Source organism: Electrophorus electricus, chromosome 10, assembly GCF_041902795.1.
Source record: "Electrophorus electricus isolate QZ-2024a chromosome 10, ASM4190279v1, whole genome shotgun sequence".
Lineage (NCBI taxonomy): Eukaryota > Metazoa > Chordata > Actinopteri > Gymnotiformes > Gymnotidae > Electrophorus > Electrophorus electricus.
The window spans coordinates 23,053,785-23,075,776 of record NC_137506.1 but is presented as its reverse complement, the minus strand read 5'-3'; the positions used below and the strand labels follow the sequence as shown (position 1 = coordinate 23,075,776).

The 21,992-nt window shown below is 41.5% G+C and overlaps 1 protein-coding gene across 2 annotated transcripts in view; it reads right to left on the bottom strand.

Moving 5' to 3' along the window:
* mipol1 (mirror-image polydactyly 1) overlaps nt 1–21,992 on the bottom strand; it is a 44,116-nt gene that overhangs the window by 17,031 nt on the left and 5,093 nt on the right. The window contains exons 3-11 of one of the 2 annotated variants that reach the window (XM_027013191.3): nt 14,828–14,912; nt 14,149–14,225; nt 11,578–11,776; nt 10,826–10,961; nt 8,708–8,813; nt 6,914–7,043; nt 4,529–4,562; nt 3,739–3,909; nt 305–403 (exon numbers count right to left, since the gene is read on the bottom strand). In XM_027013191.3, the coding sequence (XP_026868992.2) occupies nt 305–403; nt 3,739–3,909; nt 4,529–4,562; nt 6,914–7,043; nt 8,708–8,813; nt 10,826–10,961; nt 11,578–11,776; nt 14,149–14,225; nt 14,828–14,912 (1,037 nt within the window). The remainder of the gene's footprint in view (nt 1–304; nt 404–3,738; nt 3,910–4,528; nt 4,563–6,913; nt 7,044–8,707; nt 8,814–10,825; nt 10,962–11,577; nt 11,777–14,148; nt 14,226–14,827; nt 14,913–21,992) is intronic. The other variant, XM_027013192.3, reaches the window with a different exon arrangement.

Below are 21,992 nucleotides of genomic sequence, written 5' to 3'. Positions count from 1 at the left end.
TGTCAGTCAGCACGAGTCCAGAAAGGACAGAGCTGATTGGTTAATGGGCTGACGATTAGCTGGGCTGTGGTAGGGAGAGAATATGGATTGAGGGCGGACCATGTTTAAAAGTGAGGTTAGAGGCAGGCCCTGCATACATAAAGAGGTTCTAAGCAGAGGGACAGTGGCGTAGGACAGAACCGCAAGCATCCCTGAAGAGAAGTCTGTACGTTTTGTATGCATCTGTGGCAGGATGTGAACGTTGTAACGGTTGCAGTGGTGCATGTATGGGGTTGTTAGTCCTCGTATTGGTGTGTGCTTTTACCTTGTGTTCCTGTTCCTGATGGTGTGTAGTGACCAGGTGACTGGTGGTGGTCTGGCTTAGCTCTCTGCTATAAAGCAGCTCTTGCTCCAGGCGCTTGCACTGCCAAGAAGCAATAAGAGCTTGTGAGACAGGAGGCACTCAGAATGCTTCCCACCCAGGTGCTGAGGGCACCTGCCACACAGCATGAGAATATGCACATGCCTCTCTCATTCCCTCTCATTCGTGATGTCATGACTGCCTCCCGCTCTGTGCACCTTCAACACACCTCCTCATTCACTTTAATGATTCTGTTCCCTATGGTCACCCATACGTGCATATAATGGTACCTGAACAATGTATTCACCACTATGTAGATGAATAAAAACAGATGCCAGCAGACATTTCTTTGGGTTATAGCAGATCTGAAATCTGAATATTTGTTGTTTGAGTAAAAAAACAAGCAAAAACCAAAAACTATACATACCATATACAGATCACAAAGAACACTATTATTTGACATTGTGTTAAACTGATATTTACAGAGAGTGTCTTGAAGGCCGGGTAAGCACTGGCCACAGAGAAAATTACATGATACTACATGACGAATGACACAAGCTCTTAAACTCAGTTGACATTACATTTACTGTAGAACACACAACACAGATGTTACTCACTATTTGTGTGTAATCCTTGGAATGATACAAATTAATCTATCATATTTCAAAATAAAACCTTTGCTTTGAGGAAATTCACACAATTCAAGATCTGGGTAAGAGGTGCAGTTATCATCATCATCATCATCATCATCTTTGAAAGATGATAAGAACAATACAGGAACATTAGGAGATTAGGAGTGGAATTGTCAAATTTCTGTTCCACCATCTTTACAAACAAATATGTCTCTTACAAATCTGCCATTCTTCCACAGCTAGAGGAAACCAGGCAGCACTGACAGACAGACAGTTAGACAGACAGAGAGTATAAACACATTGATACGACAAGCCCTATGCTGAGTATTATTGTAAGCTGGGTTGTTTTAGACCAGTCCATATGTGCTCTTCTCCATGTGCACATTCCAAGACTGAAGGACACTTACCAGGAATGTAAACCATCCTCACTCCCTAACAAGTCCCAACGTTCCAACATCCAGCTGCCTCAAAGCCCAGCGGCCGCACAAACAGGCTTCTCCGCATCCAAGCCCACTCCCGGCCCTTTCCTCTGCAGACTAAAATAATAGCCCTGCCGGCCAGACAAAACACATAGCTCCCCTTTAGTGTCAGTCTGACTTATGGCTCTTGGGAAACAGATGTTTTTAGTGGGGGAAACATATTTAAATCAGACTGCACCTCTGTTCTGATGCAAGGGCCTCTATCCTGCCACTAGCAGTCCAAAAATAGCCACAGGCAGGAGGGAAATGAGTCAAATCAGCAGACACATTAACCTAGTTCTGCTCTTTAATTCAGCCGCATGAACGCAAGTGTCACTCATACCTGAGAGTAGCTCTAATTAGACAATTACAGTTAGTATAAGGGGTTTAAAGTCACACAATAGCCTGCTCAGGGAGAGGAAGAAGCAACCAAATGAGATCTCGACAACAATCAGGGCAGCCTAAATCATCCAGAGAGGAGACTTCATTTCCACTCGCACTTTAGCATCGGCACTCTATCAATATCAGGAGGAATTCAATAAGCACGTCAGGCTCTGGGACGTAACGAAGCGGATCTTATTCTCCACGTTTGCCACGCAGAGAGGAGAGAAGGGTGAATGGAGATTTATTTCTCCCAACACTCATCCAGCTTTCATATTCCAGCAGGCCGGAGGGAGGCAGCGGCCCTCACGCCTGCTGCCAGTGGATAATCCCTGCGAGATGAAGAGAGGAATGGGAGCCGTGGCAGGGGAGGGAGAAATCCTTAAGGATAGAGAGAGGACCCATCTCCGCCGCAGAGGGATTAGGCTGCCGTTTGCAACATACTCCTGAAATTGCCCCATAGATTGGATTGGGGGCTCGTGGAAAAATCAGGGCACTGTTTCACGGGAATCTCACACAGGATGGAGGATCGCAGGAATATGATGGTGGGGTTTGGGTGCAGTTAGGCAGGTTACACCTGGCCTTGCGCTTGAACTGGAGAGGTTGACACTGCTTTTCAGAGTCTACCTGTTTTTGCAGATCCTGGATCAGTTCATGTAGTGGGATGCATTTTATGAGGTTCATTTATCTCTAAAAATTCTCAGAGACACAAAAGCAATATGCATATACTAGATCTACACATGCACATGATGTCAAATGCTCTGAAACATTTATTTATTGAACTACATCAAAGCAACAGTCAGAGGAATGGTTACAATAAAGGAACACATTTACATATTTGGAAGAAAATAGGGTTAGTTCATGCTCTAAGACTGGAGGGAGAAAAATCGCTTACAAATTTTGCTGAGAATCCTGAAACTCCAGTTTGAGCTGCATAAGAACAAAGTAATGGAACTTCTGAGTTTTCCTTATGATGTCAGACTCTAGTCCTCCATACGCGAATTTACACTCCCCCGCCACTGTGCACCGTGTCTGCAGCAGCAGCCCAGCAAATGCTCAGTGTAGCTGTGTTTTCTGCGCATCCACCCAGACCACTGTGCTGCTTCTCTCGTCGATGCCTTTGGCCTGCCTGTCTAACTTGTAGGACAGGACCAGAAAGCATCTTCCCAGGTCAACCATGGGGAATGCTGTTGAAGGGATCTCAATTGTAAATATTCCCACAAATCAGAGCAGTGGAAAACGGTTTCAAAAAGCTTGATGTACTAATCCTACTATGTCCCTTGCAGTTAAAAAGGTGTTATCTCTTAGAGCACACCAACAACGCACCAATTCAACACAACCAGAAAAAAGATGCAACTGATTATTTCAACAATGGAATGGACTTTAATATGACACCATGTTGCAATATGACCTATATTCATCAACAGTAAATTCTGAGCAAATAGTCAAGCCCATGTCAAACTGTGATGAAGTAAAATATCTGGATGTCAATATTTGGCTACCTGCTTTTTTGTTTTCATTTGCTTGAAATATGTGTGTAGAAATGATATATCAAATATTTAAGGTTATGCAGCAATATTTGTCACTACATGTGAATTAGTTAGCTGGTGTGTTGATTCTTAAATCAGGGTTTGGATTGGTGAATAAACAGATATATGTACTTTAATAGACTGATAATCAAAGGCATCTTGCAGAGGGGTTAAAACTGAAGGAAGGAGCAGAGATAGTCAATATTTAGAGAAAGACATTTGATTTATTTCTGTGGTGTAAAGGTTTCTGGCTTGGTACACAACAACGGTGTGAAATGTTTAGGGCTGATTTGTGTCAAGACTGACCCTTAGCAGAGTGTGTGCGCTGCGAGAGTGTGCGCTGCGAGAGTGTGCGCTGCGAGAGTGTGCGCTGCGAGTGTGTGCGCACCGTGTCCTACCCTGCTCAAGGCCTTGTCTCTCTCTTCTATGACAGCTCTCATCTCCTCAGAGGTGATCTTGGAGCGGCGCTCTCTGGCTCTCTGAATACGCTCCAAGATAGCCATGCCACTGCGCTCAATACTCAGAGCAGAGTCAGCACTGCTCACCCTGTGCAGCAGTTCCTCCAGGTCCTGACACACAGACACACACACACACAGACACACACAAATAAAAAATAAAATATAAAATAAATAAATCAATAAATCAATAAATAAAACAGGCACACATCCTTTAATAAATAATTGAAACAAGAAATACATGTTTACGTTGACGTACATGCTTAGGCTGATGTACATTTTATTAAGCATTTAAGCTTAAAATAAATGGGGTCTTTTTCAAAAGCTTGGAGTTTCAGACAGGGACAAAACATTTCCTCCTTTAGACTTATACTGGGCATAGTTCCATGGCAGAATTTTTTCATTGTGTGCAACCCTTGAGTGTTAAAACTGAAGGATTCTTGTATGCTACTTATTTTTTAACACGTTTTTCTGTTGGGCAGAAAGGCACAGACTATGTTCATGATTACACTATGAACATATGAAGTGCTTTATTCATCATTTGATTCTTGTTAGGTGGTCTCTCATATCTGATTTGAAACAAAAATTACACTTTGACAAATCTGATATTAGCCTTCTATGAGGATGTTTCACAATTCTTTGTTTCTTGAGGTAATTTCCCATATAAGACAGTCTTACAAAAACAGTACACAGAAAAATTGTAAGACCACATGAAATTCTCTAAATGGCTTACCATGTCACTTTCCTCTGGGTTAATATTCTCCAACCTAGAAAGAGAGAGAGAGAGAGAGACAGACAGACAGACAGACAAGGAGGGCAGGAGCAAGGGGTGAGTGATAAAGTGAGAAAAAGAGAGAAATGAAATGTAGTGAGCTTCGATCAGTTTCCTTTCCTCTACTTGGCAGAATGAAATCACTTCCCAAAGCTAGTAATTGCATTCTGTTGGTTTGCCGATGTGGAGCAGAAGACGATGCACCATATTAAAAGTTCTGTCAGCCTTCGCCATCAGTCCACAATAACGTCCATCCTGCTCGGCGCCGACAGTGAACTGTTAAGATATTAATGTTTACTACTCCATATGGCCACTGGGATCAATTGTTCATATGTGCTGAAAGAATGGGAAGTGACTTAGGGCTCAACTGCTTGGACCCAGCCGACACACAGCAGGTTTATGACGGTAAAGACAACATTAATTATAAAGCCCAGTGCCTGAATCTAGGCTGTAAGCACCTTTAAAATATTTACCTTTTTTCCTTTTCAAGTGTGTCAGAGTGAGCTTGTCGGTATGCACTTTTCACCAGAGAGAAATTTACTGCGATAATAATAATAATAATAATTTTTAAAAAACCACCATCATCTTCTTCAGTTGTAAATCCACACCCCACTTTACACTAGGCATTAAAATAAATATATTTCAACCCATTTACTTCATCTGACCATACTTCTCTCACATGCTTCGACTGATAAACACATTTTCAACCTCATAAATAGTCATGATTGTCCATCCATGTTCAGGATCCTCTCCTCTGAGAGAGAACCTGATCGCTCCCAGCCCTCTATGGCAAAAAGAAAAACACACAACAACTTCTCATCTCATTTACAAAGGCATTACACGGATCACCCCCCATTATAAAAGTACATACTCATTCACACAATGGACCCAGGACTGACCTCCCAAAATAAGGGTTTAGAACACGCTCTCCCATTCTGCACAAGATAATGGGATTCTACGTACTTGGCTATCAATTACCATTCTAGAGGGAGACCGAGAAGGATGTGGATTTATAATTAGATTCTGAAGCGCTACGGCCTTCCCCGGAATGACAAAAAAGGCATTCCACGCCTTTAGGTAATTTCAGTTCAGCTGAGTGACTTGGGTAATTATCAATAAATCATGAGAGTGAAATATTAAATAAGGTTCAATGTCATTAATACTTAAGAACAGGTTGCATAAAAAAATTAAACAGATTAATAAAAATGCTCCTTCATTAAGCGTCTATGAGGTCACATCATTCACTGCCCAATATACATGTCGGTTAGCACACACAGCTCAATAAGCCGAATACCCCAATGTAAAACTGTAATTTCGTCTCATCTGCACAGGGACGTATTGACTGCCATCCTTTGCAGGTGCACAAAACAGCGTTTATCTTTAAAATGGTCCTCTACTTCAGACGAGCACCCTCACCCCTTAACTATCCACTCAGGCATTAACAGCCAACTAAACAAACAGCTACAGAAGATCGCCTTAATTAGGCCAGTTGAGGCTGGGTGTTAATGGTAAATATCCCTACAGATGAAGGACTTGATTGATTTCCTATGCAGTGCAACTTCTGACTGACAACCTGGTACGAGGGTGAGGGGACTCTTATGAAATGTCACACCCCTCTGATATATTTCCAAACCAGTCGATATTGGATTTTTCCCTCCCCACCCTCCCTGTCCATTCATCCAACTTGTCCTGCAACGGCAGGAACAAAGCGGCGTCCCGCAGTGCTAGTGCGGAAACCCAGGCCCTGGGTGCAGATCATAAACCCTGCAGAGCTGCTGCAGGAGACCTGCACTGTTCTGCCTGCTACGCAGTATGAAGTTAGAGACAGAAATATAACAGGACGCATTTCATATCAGCCTCTGGTGCCTCCCTACTTCACCTTCATTTATTCACTTTAATAAAAATGTAAATATGGCACTAATCAGTACTTTAATAGGACTATAAATCACTAAATCATCTGTCCTAAATCATTTCTTCACATAGCTTATATCCGTCATATACAAACATCACAGTATATCTTAAGTAAATCTCAAGCAACTTGTCACAGAGGGACTGACACTAGTTCAAAGTTATTGTCAGTGATATACCAATTCTTGGTGATATGGCAAGAATTGATGGATCATACGCAGCAAAAAGTCAGCAGAAACCTGGCCTATGAGAACCTCTTTGAGGAAGCCTGTGTTTGAGGGGGCTGACCTGACCCCAGCCCTTGCTGGAGATTTAACAGGGCTGGAAGAGTATCAGGACAGAACAGCGCTGATATCCACTCAGCTCTTAGGGCTTCACAGGAGCCTCAGGGAGGAGGCCAAAGGGGTTGGTTTGGATCTCTGTAATAGAAGGACGTACTCCATGGCTGCCTCTTGAAGCTTCTTGGCTCGGAGAAGAGCCTCGTCCCTCTCCTCGTTAGCTAGCCGCAGTCTGGCCATCACAGCCTGGTCCCTCTCCCTCTGAGCCTTATAAACCTCCTCTACCAGCACTGAGACAGAGACAGACAGAGAGACAAAGAGACAGAAAGGAAGAGAATAAGAAAGACATCAAGTGTAAGAGAGAGTGTGTTAGACAGAGAAAGAAAAAGAGAAAGTGAGAGCGACAGAGGGGGGGAAGGGGAAGAGAGAGAGAAGGTAAGAGGGGGAGAGAAAGAGATATGGGTGGTTATTACTCGTGTTGCTGAAACCGGCGCTCCAGCTGCACAATAACAAGGCTAAGCTCCTCGGGAAAGAGGTTATTGCTACTGAAACACTGTGGCAAAGGTATTAATAACTATAAGTGAGCCTCATTTCGAGATGCCTGCCTCCGCTCCGGTCTGACATGTGTGCCCGGAGTAATAAAAACAGCAGCTATGCCCTGCAGCCACAGAGTCACTTCCCGAAGTGGCATTTTATATGGAAAATTTCAGCATCAAAATACCCTGGATTATCACTACCATAAAGAGAGAGCAAGCAATTACATGTGACTCACAGATGTCAGAAATCATCTCAAAGTCATCAGACACAAGAGAAGCAAGAATGTTTGACCAGCACACCTTAACAGACTAGGCTGGTGCTTTGCGAAATAACTCAAATGGAAAGCAATACTTTTAATAAACACTACTCATATCCACTGCCCTTATTATTCAATATTACTAAGAATATCATGAATGAACAAAGCGAACCTCAAACAAAATGAACAGATGATTTCATAAGTTTCATACAAGTTTCAAGGAAATGATTTCAGCACCAGTTTGCCTTTAACCTCTCTGGTTAGGCTTCTCAATTAGAAGTCTGAACTAAATGAGTCAGCCTGGCTTATATTCCACAGGCAGTAGCTTCATGCCGGCCTCCTCTGTCCTGCTCCAAGAATAATCAGACACTGAGACAGTGTGGTAAAATCCAAAAGGCTGTGGGATTATCAGACTGTCCCCAGCTCCCCGTTTAAACCCACTGATAGTAGCACCGAGATCTATCAGCCTGTAATTCCTCTGCATGTGCTGAGATGGCTTAATGATAAACAGGCAGCCTCACGCTAAGCCACGACAAAGTTCAGTAAGAAAATCAATATTGCATTTTAGCTAGAATTTGCTCATTAAACATTGCCATGCCCTGAACCATGCAAATCATATTAAAATGAGGATGGCAAATACATGCATGTTCATCTCATTATTAAACGAACAACTGGCTGCCTAATTGTCCTCTATATATGTCTTGTGTTTTCTTTTAATTATTAAAGCATGAGAAAGGGCTTTCTAGAAGGTTAAGAAAAAGAAAACCATGAACAGATTTAAATATTTGTTCAGCAAAGGTGAGGAGGAGGCAAATTCCATTAACAAAATAATTAGCTACAACGTAGGCTAATTCAGTTAGATACTTGTGTGTATGTATAACAAATGGGTAATTGTTTACAGTAGTAAAAGGCTGTCTTCAGGGCTGGGATAGTAAATCATTCCAACAGAACCTGGAATGCAACTGTGAGCTGAAAGGTGACTGTCATAGCTTCCTTTGACATAAATCTCACCCATATTGCTAAACGTCAGATGCACACACAAAAACAAAATCTGCTGGAAAAAGCAGCAAATGTGTGAAGGTCTAAAGGTAAACATCCAGTGGTTGCTCATTCTGGTAGGGTCAGACACCCTCGCTCACTCCCGCTCCCTTCCAGGTCTACCTGCTGCCCTCTCGCATGCGCGCGACTCCAGATCAGCATCCTGGAGCTGCTTGTCCAGTCGCATGGTCTCCAACTCTTTCTCCCTCAGGGCCAGCTTATCCTGCAACTACAGACAGACATTTACATTTACACCATTTAGCAGACACTCTTATCTAGAGCGACTTACAAAAGTGCTTTGTCATTTACTCTTAGAATGTATCCTAGCCAGCACGGTAGGTTAGAGTTTAAGATACAGGAATCAATGCTGATACCTACAAGAGGTGCAAAACAAGCATAAAATCTATATCAGACAATAAGTGAAATAACAAACTATACCATACCATAAAACTATATTTTAATGGTTATTTAAATATTCCTTAAACAGATAAGTCTTCAGTCCTCATTTGAAGAATGCAAGGGACTCTGCTGTCTGGATAGCCAGTGGAATTTTGTTCTACCACCTGGGAGCCAGGACAGAGAATAATCTCAATGCTTGGTTTCCATTAGACTTGAAGCACGCTGTTTCAAACCAAGCCGTATTGAAGGTTCAAAGTACTTGAGAAAGGGATCAGTGGCTTTGACCATTGTCATCTTGTAGGGAAGGGCTGATCCATTTTTGGTTTTGTAGGTGAGCACCAGGGTTTTAAGTCTGATGCGAGCAGCTACAGGAAGCCAGTGAAAGAAATGAAGACTAATTGTGCTGCTGCATTCTGGATCAGTTGTAGAGGTCTGATGGCCCATAGAGGAAGACCAGCAAGTAGTGAATTGCAGTAGTTTAGCTTTCAGACAACAAGAGACCGCACAAGCACCTGGGTAGCTTCCTGTGAGTAAAAGTGCTGAATCCTGGCCCCTCTGTCAGGACTGGGGACAGGTTCCTTTACAATGATTAATTTGATTTTACTCACACACACACACACACACACACACACACACACACTCACTCTCACTCACACACTCACACACACACTCACACACACACTCACACACTCACACACTCACACACTCACACACTCACACAAAAAAACCTCCCTCTGAACTCTGTGTGTACAATTAGGTGAATAAGTTTGTGGATGGGTACAGTAGGAACCCATCCACAAACTTTTTTGGCAATAGTTTGGCACCAGTCTTTGGCACCAGCCATCATCTCAGTCTGGGATCTCTCAACAGAGTCTGTTGTGATTTTCAGGAAGTAAGCATGCCACAACCATTCAGACAATTACTGCTTGCTCTTCTGCAGGACTCACCATCACATTATTTTAGCCTGATAATTTTTCTAAAGTGGAACTCCTAGTCTGGGAAGTGATACTTTACAAGTTTGTAAATGACAGATTTAACCTCCCAACTTAAATATTTGGGTCTGTTTTGTCACCCCAGCTCTCTGAAAGCATGGCAGACTAGGCTGCTCTAAAGGCCCTCTCACAGCACTGCCAATGAAAACATATTCTCAGGACAGGTTCTCGCCTCTCTGTCAGGACTCAAGACAGGATCCCGCCTGTCAGGACAGGTATGTGCCAAGCCAGCACATCAACTCCAGTTGTTTTGGTGGGCCAATCCCTCCCAGCTCATCAGGGTAGAGACTGCAAATGAGCAGAGGGGCACAGCGCTAGCAGAAGCACACACACATCCAAGCACACTCGCAAGCAGTCGGACACACTCACGTGCACACACACTTACGCACACACATCCACATCAACACTTTTTTGGTGTATCCAGGACCTGAACTCTACTCTCCTTAACCAACTGCTGCAATCCCAAGGACACCCTCAGTTAATGGAAACTAACAAGACACCTGGAAAACAATTAACAAGCAGAAACTAAAAAAGCAAATAATATATAAACCACAGAACAGAACAGTGAAGTGTTAACTGGTGATATGCATCATTACTACATTACTACATTCAATATCAATTAGCACAAACAACTGAAACGGTCAACCACAATGAAGCAGTTAAGTCGAAGGCATTTGCAAGGTCATCCAGACCTTGGTGTGTCACCCAGTACACTGCATGTGTATATAGATACTACACCACCTGAAAAGGTCTGCTCACACACTGAAGAATCCATATAAATGTTCCCAAATGTGAAATATATTTGAAAATATAAAATCTCCTCCACAATTTCCTCTTCTGAATCCCTCACCTTTTTATTGAGGACTCGGAGGGAATCTAGCTCCTTCAGCAGGAATGCTATGTTCTTCTCCCTACTGAAGACTGGGATTTGTCTTTTCGTGTCACAGCTAACTTTGGAATTCCCATGGTCCTTTTCCGTGACTCCTCTGGAAAAGGCAACAATTCAATAAAAATGCTCTTATTAAACCTTCATTCAGCCACCAAAAATGAATCAGTCACATTTTGACATGCAATTATCAAATACACAAGGGATGCAATTTCAAACTTTGATGAATATTACTGTGTCTTATTTACTTTGAGATATTACGCAAATCATACAGTTGACCTTTAAGGTGATATTAAAGTATCACTGCAGTGTATTGGTAGGTAAATTATTTTCCCCTTGTAACCAGGAATTTGATTCAGTTCTTATTAAAGAGACACTGAAAATGCAATGCTTCATATACTCATTAAAGGACATTCACATTGTGGTCTAATAAAACCACCTGATAATGAACGGGGTCACACCATATTTCATGGCTAAACATTGATCCTCTCCAGGATGTGGGCACACTACTGCTGTATACCAGTGAAGTGAAACACCTGCCATGCTCTGACACTTTGTCAACAACTATGTCACTGAGAGGTGGAACAAGATCCTTTGTAAGTTGATGTTTTAATGGGAAGGAAACAGCTGAAGAGGTGTGCAGCATGAAGGAAGAGCACTTCTCGTGTGCGCTACTCTGAGGTAACACTAGGCAGATCTCTGAGTGCACAGCTGACCTGGGTACAGTGGGCAGAGGGTTAATGAGCTGAGGCTGGCCGATGGGACCCCCGTCCAGCTCTTCACCATCTTGCCCCTTTTGCAAGAGAGCTCTTGAGGGGTGTTTCCCCTCCTCCATGCTCCCAGCTATTGCTGGTGGGGGTGGGGGTGGGGGTACTCCAGCTCCTGGGCCTTCTCCAAACCTCAGTGTGTTAAGCTCTGCATGAGATAAAGGGGGATATGTGTACAATAATAATAAGAGCGAAAGATGTATTCACGCAAATCTGATTCATATCGTCTTTACATAAAAGAGTAACTGGCTTGATTCTGCTGCAGACCCTAGAGAACATTTGCAAAAAGCATCACCCACAAAACAGTGCAACTACCCAGAGAGAAACGTCACACCCCAACATAACGTGCAAGACTCCCATTCTCCCGTTGTGAGGAAATGGCCCGGCAGCCGAAAAGCGCCTCTGTTGGTTTTCTGCCGCTTTGCGTCAGCTCTCTGAAAAGGAAACTGGGTCTGGCCGTCTTTCACAAGGGACTGTGGTGTGCCAGGCTGCTGACTGGCAGGCGAGGGAAGCGTGGTCCTCTGTCAATGTTTCTGTAGCGCCCAGGGCCAGAGTCGCAGGCTAGGAGACAAACACAGAGGCCTGTCTCGCTGGCTGCCTTTCTGAGCACTCACTCTGCTCCCCAAAGAGGGCTACCCCCCCCCTCCTGCCTTTGCTGTCTTTCACTCTTTTACTCTCTCTTTCATTTGCTCTCTCTCCTTCTCTTTTTCTCTCTTGTGCTCTCATTGTCTCTTCATTTCATTCTCTCCCTCTCTCTCCCATTTCACTCACTCACTTTCCCTCTCCCTATGAAAACCTTACTATTCAAACTCCACCAGAACAAGCAGAGTGTCCATTAGCACATCTGAGTCCTGAGTCACACCATGTCATTATCACACCTGATTATGATGGAATATGATTAAGGTTGCTGTAAAAATGCTGAATACAGAGAACATGTAAGCGACGAGTTCCATTTGCTTAAAACTACTACAGCCTGAATTTTTATTATAAAATTTCTGTAAGGCAAAATCATATGACAGTTGAAGGGGAGGACCAGGGTCAAGTGCTACATAAAAAGGGCAGTGCCTCTTGCAATTATAAAATATACATAAACCGTTTCAACATCAATGCAATTCAAATGAAGTCAAATTCAAACATGGGCTACTAAAAGCATATTGCTGCTTCAAAAGCGAGGTCTCTCTTAAAAAAAAACAAAAAAAAAAACGTGAGGGGGGAGCAGGAAGGAAAAAGGAGAAGACACTGGCATTAATAAATGCAATGTGATGCAGGAGTGACAGCCTTGTGACCACGATGTCCAAAAAGCTCCAGCTTAGCAGCCACAATTATTTAGCAAAAGGTCAGGTTTTGAAGTCGAGATCAGGGAGGTCTGCTTCATAGCTTTGTTGCTAGGGTTCTGGTCTCAGGATCGCTGGAGACAGTTATTAGTATTCTCCATAAGACTCACCAGAGCAAACACCAAATTCAACCATGAATAATAACACCAAACACACTTATATAAGCCCTTTGTCACATGGCAAATATGCGACTTCTCGATACATTGTTCCCTAACCTGGGCTACTTCTTTAAAAAAAAAATTGCCTATCAGGGTGTCTCTCACAAAGGTAGTTGTGTGTGTATATGTGTGCATGTTTTATGCAGTTCTTCTTCACAAATGGGTGAAGAGACATTTAATCCAACTGTGGTGAAGACAAGGGTTTTTCCATATGAGAACTGACAAAAAACCCCACTGGTGATCAGAACCAAAGAGCTTTGCAGAATAAACAGTATTAAATGTTAATAAATTATAGTGCCTGATAAATACTATTACATTTCCAAGGAAACACTGAAAGCGCAATGGCAAAAAATGCAATAAAAATAAAACAAAAACAATGAAAATCATGAAAAAGCAATTGTTGTTCAGTCTGTTGCTAATAACTGTCTTGGCACCTATTAAAACCATGGTGGTAAGTGCTTGAAGTGGTTCAGCAACAACCCAAATGTATATTTGAGCAGAGCATCCGAATAAATTTGAGCATCGCGTGCGTTTGGGGGGGGGGGGGGGGGTAAATACAGTGTTTATCTCTCATTGTCATTCCAACCAGTTTATCTAAACAGAGGCTCTGCCATAGCCTCAGAGCCCAGGCAAAGTTAGTAGACAGCATACTGACACTACGCTTGAAGGTGATTTACACGTGTAAATAAATGTTTATGCATCGTGTGGAACAGAGAGAGGGCAAACAAGGAAGCTCTTTTAGAAATCTTTAGCCATTTGCTCCAAACAGACAAATGCTTAAGTGGGTAAGGGATAGGAACTAGGCCTTCCAGGAGAGCACACAAACACACAGCACAGCAGACAGATAAGGTCAGATATGAACAGATCATAACAGACAGTGATGATTAGATGGAGATACACACTTGAACTGTAATACTAGAGCAGCCACTGATGTCTTTTTGGGTTTTTTTGTTTTGTTTTTTTTAAGTTGTGCCAAAAAAGTGCTACCAGTCATTAAACAATCATCAATTTGTTTAATAATAAAATACCTTTTATGAACCTTTTGTCAAGAGCCTCTTTCTCAGATGCACTTTGAGAGATATCTGGGCTAGAGCAACCACTCAATCTGAAAAAGGAAATCATAAAAAATGGAAAAACAATGTATTACAATATTGAATGGATGGGATATGAAATATAACATGAGGCTTTTTTCTGATCTATGTTGAAGGATATTGGGAAACCCCACATCAATCTGGAAGCTTTATCTAAAGTTTTTTATTTATAATGTTTTTTTTTAATGAAACAAGGGTGTTGTGGTGTTGTTATATAACTACATAATATAGCATTATATTATATTTGCAAATAAAATAGTAATAAAACTAAATTATGGGTAAAGGGCACAAGAACACTGTATGACAACTGTAACTCAGCACCAACATACACGGCATATGCGCATTCTCAATATAAAATCTAAAATATTCATACAATTTCAGCATCGCAGCCCTCTGAAGATGAACAAACTAAACTAGCAGCTGATTTTTAAACATTGGAACATCATTTTAGATTTAGAAAACATATCTCTGCAAAGATATCATTACAGCAGGTAATCACCAGCAGCAAGGTACACTCATAAACATTCCCACATATTACAAACTCGTCCTTAATTGTCACATGTGGGAGAAAGCCATCGCCAAACAATGTAAAATGAGCAGAGAGAGGCATCTTTACCCAAGTTGTGGTGTGGTCTCTGAACAGTGGCGCTTTACAGGGGACGGCAGCCTTTGTTTCAGTTCCTCATTGACTTTAGGATTAGCTGGAAATATATAGAAGCTATGATTAATTTCTCAAAGAAAAAAAATGCTCTTCATCACTGGCACTAAGTCAGTCTCTTTCCATTAGACTTAGAAAGGTTAGTATTAATTATAGCCTGTCAATATCATCTCAGGGGTGCTGGGTGGAGAGCAATCTTTAATAACCTCTGGAACATAGACAGCAAAACAAGGCAGGCGGCTTTAATTTGCAGAGTAAAATTGTGCTTCAAGACTTTGCTTTATCCCCTCCACTGTGTACCCGAGATCTACCTAACAGTTTACGAAGGAGTAATGAACGAGGGCAATTAACAAATCATAATCCCATCATGCAATCGTTTTAATGCTTTTAACTATCAGGAAAGTAAACAATCGTTTAATACAGCTCAAGCCACATCAGATCCTCGTTAGGAACCACCAATTAAAGTTCAGCTTCTCAGGTGTAATTAAATGATGGTTGGATGATGGTGGATAATTTAGTTCCATAAGTGCAAGTTAATTCATAAGCAAGCAACAAATAGGCATGAGGCAATTAGGAGCACCGCTGCGATCCCGAAGAGGATCCTGCCGCCGCATCACTCTACGTGTCGTTGTGGGAGTGGGCTGCCCTCTAGTGGTGAAACCGCTAAAACAAAAAGCTAATTACGCCTGTCACGAGAATTCCGCTGTAGCTCTGCTCAGCTACAATCCTGATCACACGTCTGCATTTTTGGCATCACTAAACTTTTTAAATTTAAGCCTAAGTTTTGACATTCAGAGTCATCATCTAAGAATGAAATGGAAAAAGAGCATCTTTACAGAGGATAAAGTTTAGCTGAATACATTGTCTTGTCATCCTGTTCAGAGAGGTACCACCCCTGATGATCTCACATTTCCCTCACTTTCCCACATAGCACTACACAGACCTGAACCAGCAGGACATGCAGACAAGGCTGATGGAATCAGGACTACAAAAATAAGATAAGGCCACCATTCTGGACTCTCAGTTAAAGTGAAAAGAAATACAAAATGCATGAAACAGGGGAGGAATTAGACTGCAAAAGACAGAAAGAGAAGTACGGGGGGGGGGGGAGAGTAAAAATAGCAAAGTGGGGGAGAACCGTGTGCACTCTTGGGAGGTTGGATGCTAGACGGGTTGGGGGCGTGACCCCTGGGGCAGATGCCAGTGGAACGTTATCCGTGCGTTGTAAGCCAGCACACACAGCTCAGCCACTATTCAGCTCAGACACAGTCAGGCGTGAACGGACAACTGGCTTTTTGTGCGAGACACCACAGGGCTCCATTAATCTCGGTGATAGACTCCGGGCAGGAGCCTGCCTGTGCACAGAAGTTTCAGAGAGATGCGAGGAGAACAGGACTGTTCAGCTAGCGGGTATAGCTGAGGAGTCTCGTAATCCTTCATCACAAACATGAGAAAGTAGCTTTTGGAAAGAAAAAGGCAAAAACACCACCAAGCATACAAGCCTGACCTTTTGATAGTCTCGCAATTTTCAGTGAGGCACACAGCAGAGAGCTCAGGAAAGGGCGCTTTACCAAATAAATTTGGATTGATTCACTGATTGATACTGTTTCCTCTGAGAATTACCTGGGAGGAACTTAATGAAATTGATATTCTGCAATATACCAATAGTGGGAAATAGAAAAGAGGTCCCTCTGGTTTAATGAAAGTTTGAATTGAGCTAAATGTGATGGGAAGCTGGTTTCTTTTGAAGTAATCTCACTGCCTTTCCAGAAAGAAGATTAGCATCACAGTTACATTTCTACATAATCTGTAGTTTCTTCATGGCAGATTAATAAAGTATTAGCATCAGCACAGATTAATGAGCTGTTAGCATCAGAAGAGATTACTCAAAATCAAGACAGCCTACTGAAAACCACCACATGGACAGACTACTGTACGTACACACACACACACACACACACACACACAAGACTGCTTGCACAAAGGTCTGTGGTTCAGTCATTCTGTTTCAGTGGCTTGAAAAACAGGCAATATCCAGGAGAAATGACAGAGGGACTATTGTTATACCACTCTCATAGACTATTTAGTACATACATTTCCATGGAGGGAATAACTGCTACATTAGTATGCCCCATTTGAAATAACTTTTAAACAGTTAAACAAAACTTCATTTTCACTAAGGATAAAATCTTGAGATAAAATGAAAATGTTGAGTTTACCAAAAAGCCAAGAGTTTAAACTTTTCTATTTCAGTTTGTCCTCTACAGCCTTGCTATGATCTTCATCTTCTTGTCTTGTAGACTTTGAGCTAATTGCCTCTGTAGGCTGCTTATTATTCATGTACAATTACTGCAGCGTAATGTCTTTAAATCCTTTTAAATGACCATTCATGCCCTGCATTCACTGAAAATGTCTTTGATGTCTGTCAAAGATGGAATTCTTCAAAAGGAAATGTCTAAGCCCAATTACAAATCAACCAATACAGGGTTTTGCATTTTTGTCCAATATACACTAAATTTCATTAATTTTTTAAGCTTCGTTTAATACATTTCTCCAGCAAAAAGTTTCCAGATTTCTCAGTCTGTCATTTGTATTCCAGCTGACTTTATGAATATTAATAACAGTGTTATCCTGATTAAATGGGCTTCATACAAAATCCCTGAGAATCCGTGAGCTCAGGCTCCTCATCTCACCAGTTCTTTATGAATTTTGATACGGACATTAATCTAGAGAGAAACCTAAATCGGGTTTAATTGTACACCGTGGCTGTGCTTTCCAAAGACAGGGCAAGCATTAGTTGATTCTGTGAAGATAAACAGGCCTTTTATCCAAGCAGCACACCTGGGGGGACCGCGTCGCTCTCACTTTGATTGTCTTGGGCTGTAGCGTGGCGCTGTGTACCTGGCTTCTCCTGGATCAAAACATATTATTGACTCACTGCCTACTGTTTCAGCGATCGGTTCCCACATATGTTTGACCCACGCAAGCGTATTGTCATGACATCACTGTATGGCTGTTCATGTGCATCAGTCAGAGTGTTGTGGAGAGGAGTTGGATTTAGATGGACGCGTACATCTAGAGTGAATGGAGGTGAGAATATTTTTGAAAATGGCAGCAGGTTTTTCCTTCCTGATCGGGTGTGTTCATTCAGCATGTGAATGAAGACACAGGAGGGGAAATATTTCAGTGATATGTCCGTCTGCAGAGGGGTCTGGGTCTACACTTTATGCTTTTGACTAAATGACAGTCTAGCCCCGTATGTCTGTGCCAATCCATGCAATTCAATCTAAATTACAATAACAGTGTTCTCACCACTACAGTTTATTGACTTCATTTAGCAAACAATGAAGGCAAGGAAACATATTTATTAATTACAATTTATTTTAATTTCAATTCATTCAGCTATTGTGATGAAACCTTTGAACATTTTTGATGCAGATGACAGTCATATGAAAATCAGAAATCAGAAACAGCTGTCACCTTGTGGTCCTAAAAGCTCATTAACAGAATAAGAATAGAGGACTGGTCATTAACAGAATACAAGAGTGGTGTTTAACAGAGCAAAACAAACACATCATCCCTCCACAGTACTCTTCTTATTCAGGTAAAACAGATTAGCAACACCAGATGAACACACTGCTTGATTCCAGACTCAGGCCTCAGGTCAACACTCACTCAACTTGAAAAATTCCCTTGCCTCATAAATGTTAACGCAATATTCACAATTAGGATAAATAAATCATTTGTATGGCCCAGAGCTGCTTTCATATTTTGCATTTTATTTTTTTTCCATGTGACTGGGTTAAGTAGAACAAAAAAATCTTCTCAAACCCTTCCCAAGTTCATAATGACGGTCTCTAACGTGATGTAGACAGTCTGCCTGAGTACATAGTCCTGTGTTTCCTGGTTGATTTTAATATCCAACAGGCAGATTGGGCTCTGTGCGCTCAACAATCACATCTTACAGTCTTAAGCTCATTCTTCCAGCAGGCCTGGTGGTAATTGAACTGAGATCGGGAGAAATGAGGTGGCAGGGCTGTCTCAGATCCCTGTGACGGATCCGGCCTCTCCATCGTCTCTACCAGTCCCACATCCATTCATCCCCACGTATTAAAAGGGGATACTGAGTGACCTGCCAAATCTAGCAGGATGAGTGCCTGCTTTTGCCATGACTTCCAGCTAATTTGGGCGTGAGAACGTCTTAAGGAAGCCCTTCTACATGCTGCCTTTGCCCTAAACCACAACAGCTTCAGTGAGTTCTATAAGGCCAAGGCACCCTCTCATGGATTCTGTGGCACCAAGCTCTAAACATAAACTGATCATTTGATATTAGTACAGTAAAACCATTCATAATTTCAGCATATTGCACTGATGCACTGAAATAATAGTACATTTAAAATGTACACACAGCAGCATACACTGCTAGTCAGCAGACTGCAGTTAAAACCAAAATCAGCAAATAAACATAAGGAAGTAATTATATAAACTATATATAACATCATTTAAAAATCAAAGTTTGATAATACATCCAGCACACTGTTGGTGAGTACACTATTGTTTCAAATGTTACTTGCTATTTTAACACAGGCAGAATGTGCAGAATTTCACTATTTTTCACTAAGTACATATTTTTTAAAGAATGGTGTATATATAATTCTCCCCTGTTTTAGTGAGGTCATGCCATAATTTATTTACTGCACTTTAGGACTGAGAGGATACATCAAACATAAAAGAAAATTATCACTTGGCTACCAAACACTATTTCCCCATTTGAAATATGTACTGAACATAGATCCTATATCCAGTCATCTTAGATTTCCTAAAAGTTTAATACTGAAATAATGCTTTGCTGTCTACTGATAAAGCAATAATTCATTAGTATTCATTCAGTATGCTAGGCTTTACCACTTCAAAAATAAATGAACAAAATGTAAAACTTCAGAGTTCATCTATATAATTTTTTATTCTATAAAACAGACATACATTTCAATAGAGAAAAACTGGTTTGGTCAAAAAGAACAAAGTAATGATAATAATGTCTGGCTTCAAGCCCAAAAAATGATTATTATTTTTTTTTTTTAAATTGGCCTTAAGTTTCCAGTAACCGATTTTAATCTTTTTCTAAACATCCCACATTAATTAATGAGTATTACAGCACTGGATAATTTACATGCAATTTGGTTAAAAATAGTAGATGTAGTTTGAAAGAAAGTTGTTTCAGGTAAAGCACTTGGACAAATACCATTTCTATCCAATCTTTCTGGTGTCAATAGAGAATATTTCAGAAGCCCTATATGTTATCTTCTGAAGGTAACCTCAAAATTGGCTCTGTAAATACTGGTTAAGCTGAGATTTGCATTGGCTAACATTTAGGAGGGAGAAGGAGAAGTTATTTGAAGATGAGCTTAATGCAGTGCGTAAAAGGGAGAGAACAGGAGGGAGGAAGGTTTCGCTCATGTTTCCAAGGCATACGCAGCACCTCTGCTGGAGCAGAAGGCAATGAAGACCTCTGCTTTAATCTTAAGCACAAATGATCACAGTTCCTGCATGCACTTGAATAAGTGTTTTAGTTTGAATGATTTTGATCCATAATATAAATACACTATTATTCTGTTTAAATAAGATGCATATCCTATGTGCACGTAACAAATTTGGGGCACATACGGGACAGAGGAAATTCCAAAATTCCACTTTCCAAGATTTCAAAGTATACTTGTTACATTTTAACATTATGACATTCCTAATGATGTTTTTTTCTTCCAGTATCTAATTACGAAACAACATTACTAAGCTTGCAAGCTGACTCACACAGAACATTTTGCTCATAAAATTGCCATAATTATTGTGATAATTCTAAAAGCTTTAATTTATAGCTCCCCCAACTCACAAAAAGACACTCCTCTTTGAGGAGAAAAATTCCAGGTTCAAAGCAGGTTAAAGGCATTTTAACATGAGTGTATAAAACCAGGGAAAACAAAGCCTTATTGTGGCAGGTAAGGTTGTGAAACTGGTGTAAAGTGGTGACACAAGCCATGAAGCTGCTATTAGTCATCTGAGAGACGCCAAGCGGGAGAAAGGTGGAGCTCCAGGGCAGAGTCAACTCCAGGTCAGCTGTCTTACGAGACACGCGGACTGAGAGTTTCACCCTCTCACATTCATGCTGTTTCTGATTCACCTGATGCAACAGTTTCTCTGAATCAATTACGCAGTTATAAAACTGCTTTCAAATAAAACTCAGAATCAAATATAAAGAGTGAATCATCAAGGCACAAATAAGTACTCGTGTGCCCTTTGGTCAAATCAAAACTAACACATGAAGTGAGTGTAAAGCTGAAACTGAACCCTTCATTCTGAAGGCAACAGTCAAACGGTTACAAATCCAGCCTTATTACTGTGCATGCCACCTAGCCTTGAGCCCAGCACTAAAACACACACATAGCTAGTGGTGTAAGAATCCTCAGCAAACATGCCTTCCTTTGTTCTGAAAATCCTTTCTCCAACACGCATCGCAAAGTTGAACTTTCGTGACGCTCAAGTGCCGAATCCAAACAGAGCTCTCTCCCTCTGTCTGTCTGTCTCTCTCTCTCTCTCTCTCTCTCTCTCTCTCTCTCTCTCTCTCTCTCTAAAAAGAATGAGTGATGCATGTGCTTCGACCCGTCCTTCAGACAAACCAGCTTTAAACAGTGGGAGTAGAGACTGAAGTGCCCAGGCCATAGAGTCAACACTCTAGAACATTCCAGGATTCTTTCTTCAACCAAATATTGGGTATTTAAAAAAAAAAAGAAAAGAAAAAAAGAAACAAGTCTAACGCAGAGATCTCGCCAGCTTTTCCCAACCGTCATGGCCACAGTAAGAGGCTGAGGTGTGAAGGTGATGTAGTGTGCACACAGAGATGTACATCATTGCAAATATTTAGAGAGAAGCTAATGTATAATAGAGGTGCCACATGAGTGTGTCCTCCTCACCAAATTCAGGCTCACACAGATGTGTTCAGACCGTTGGCACATCTTTTCTAAAGAACAGGCAAGTCACGCAGAGCAAAGCCAGTGTGTGGGCTGAGTTCCATACACGCAAGGGCAGAGCATATGTCTTTTTGAAGGTCAAAACATCTCAGCCTCAAACT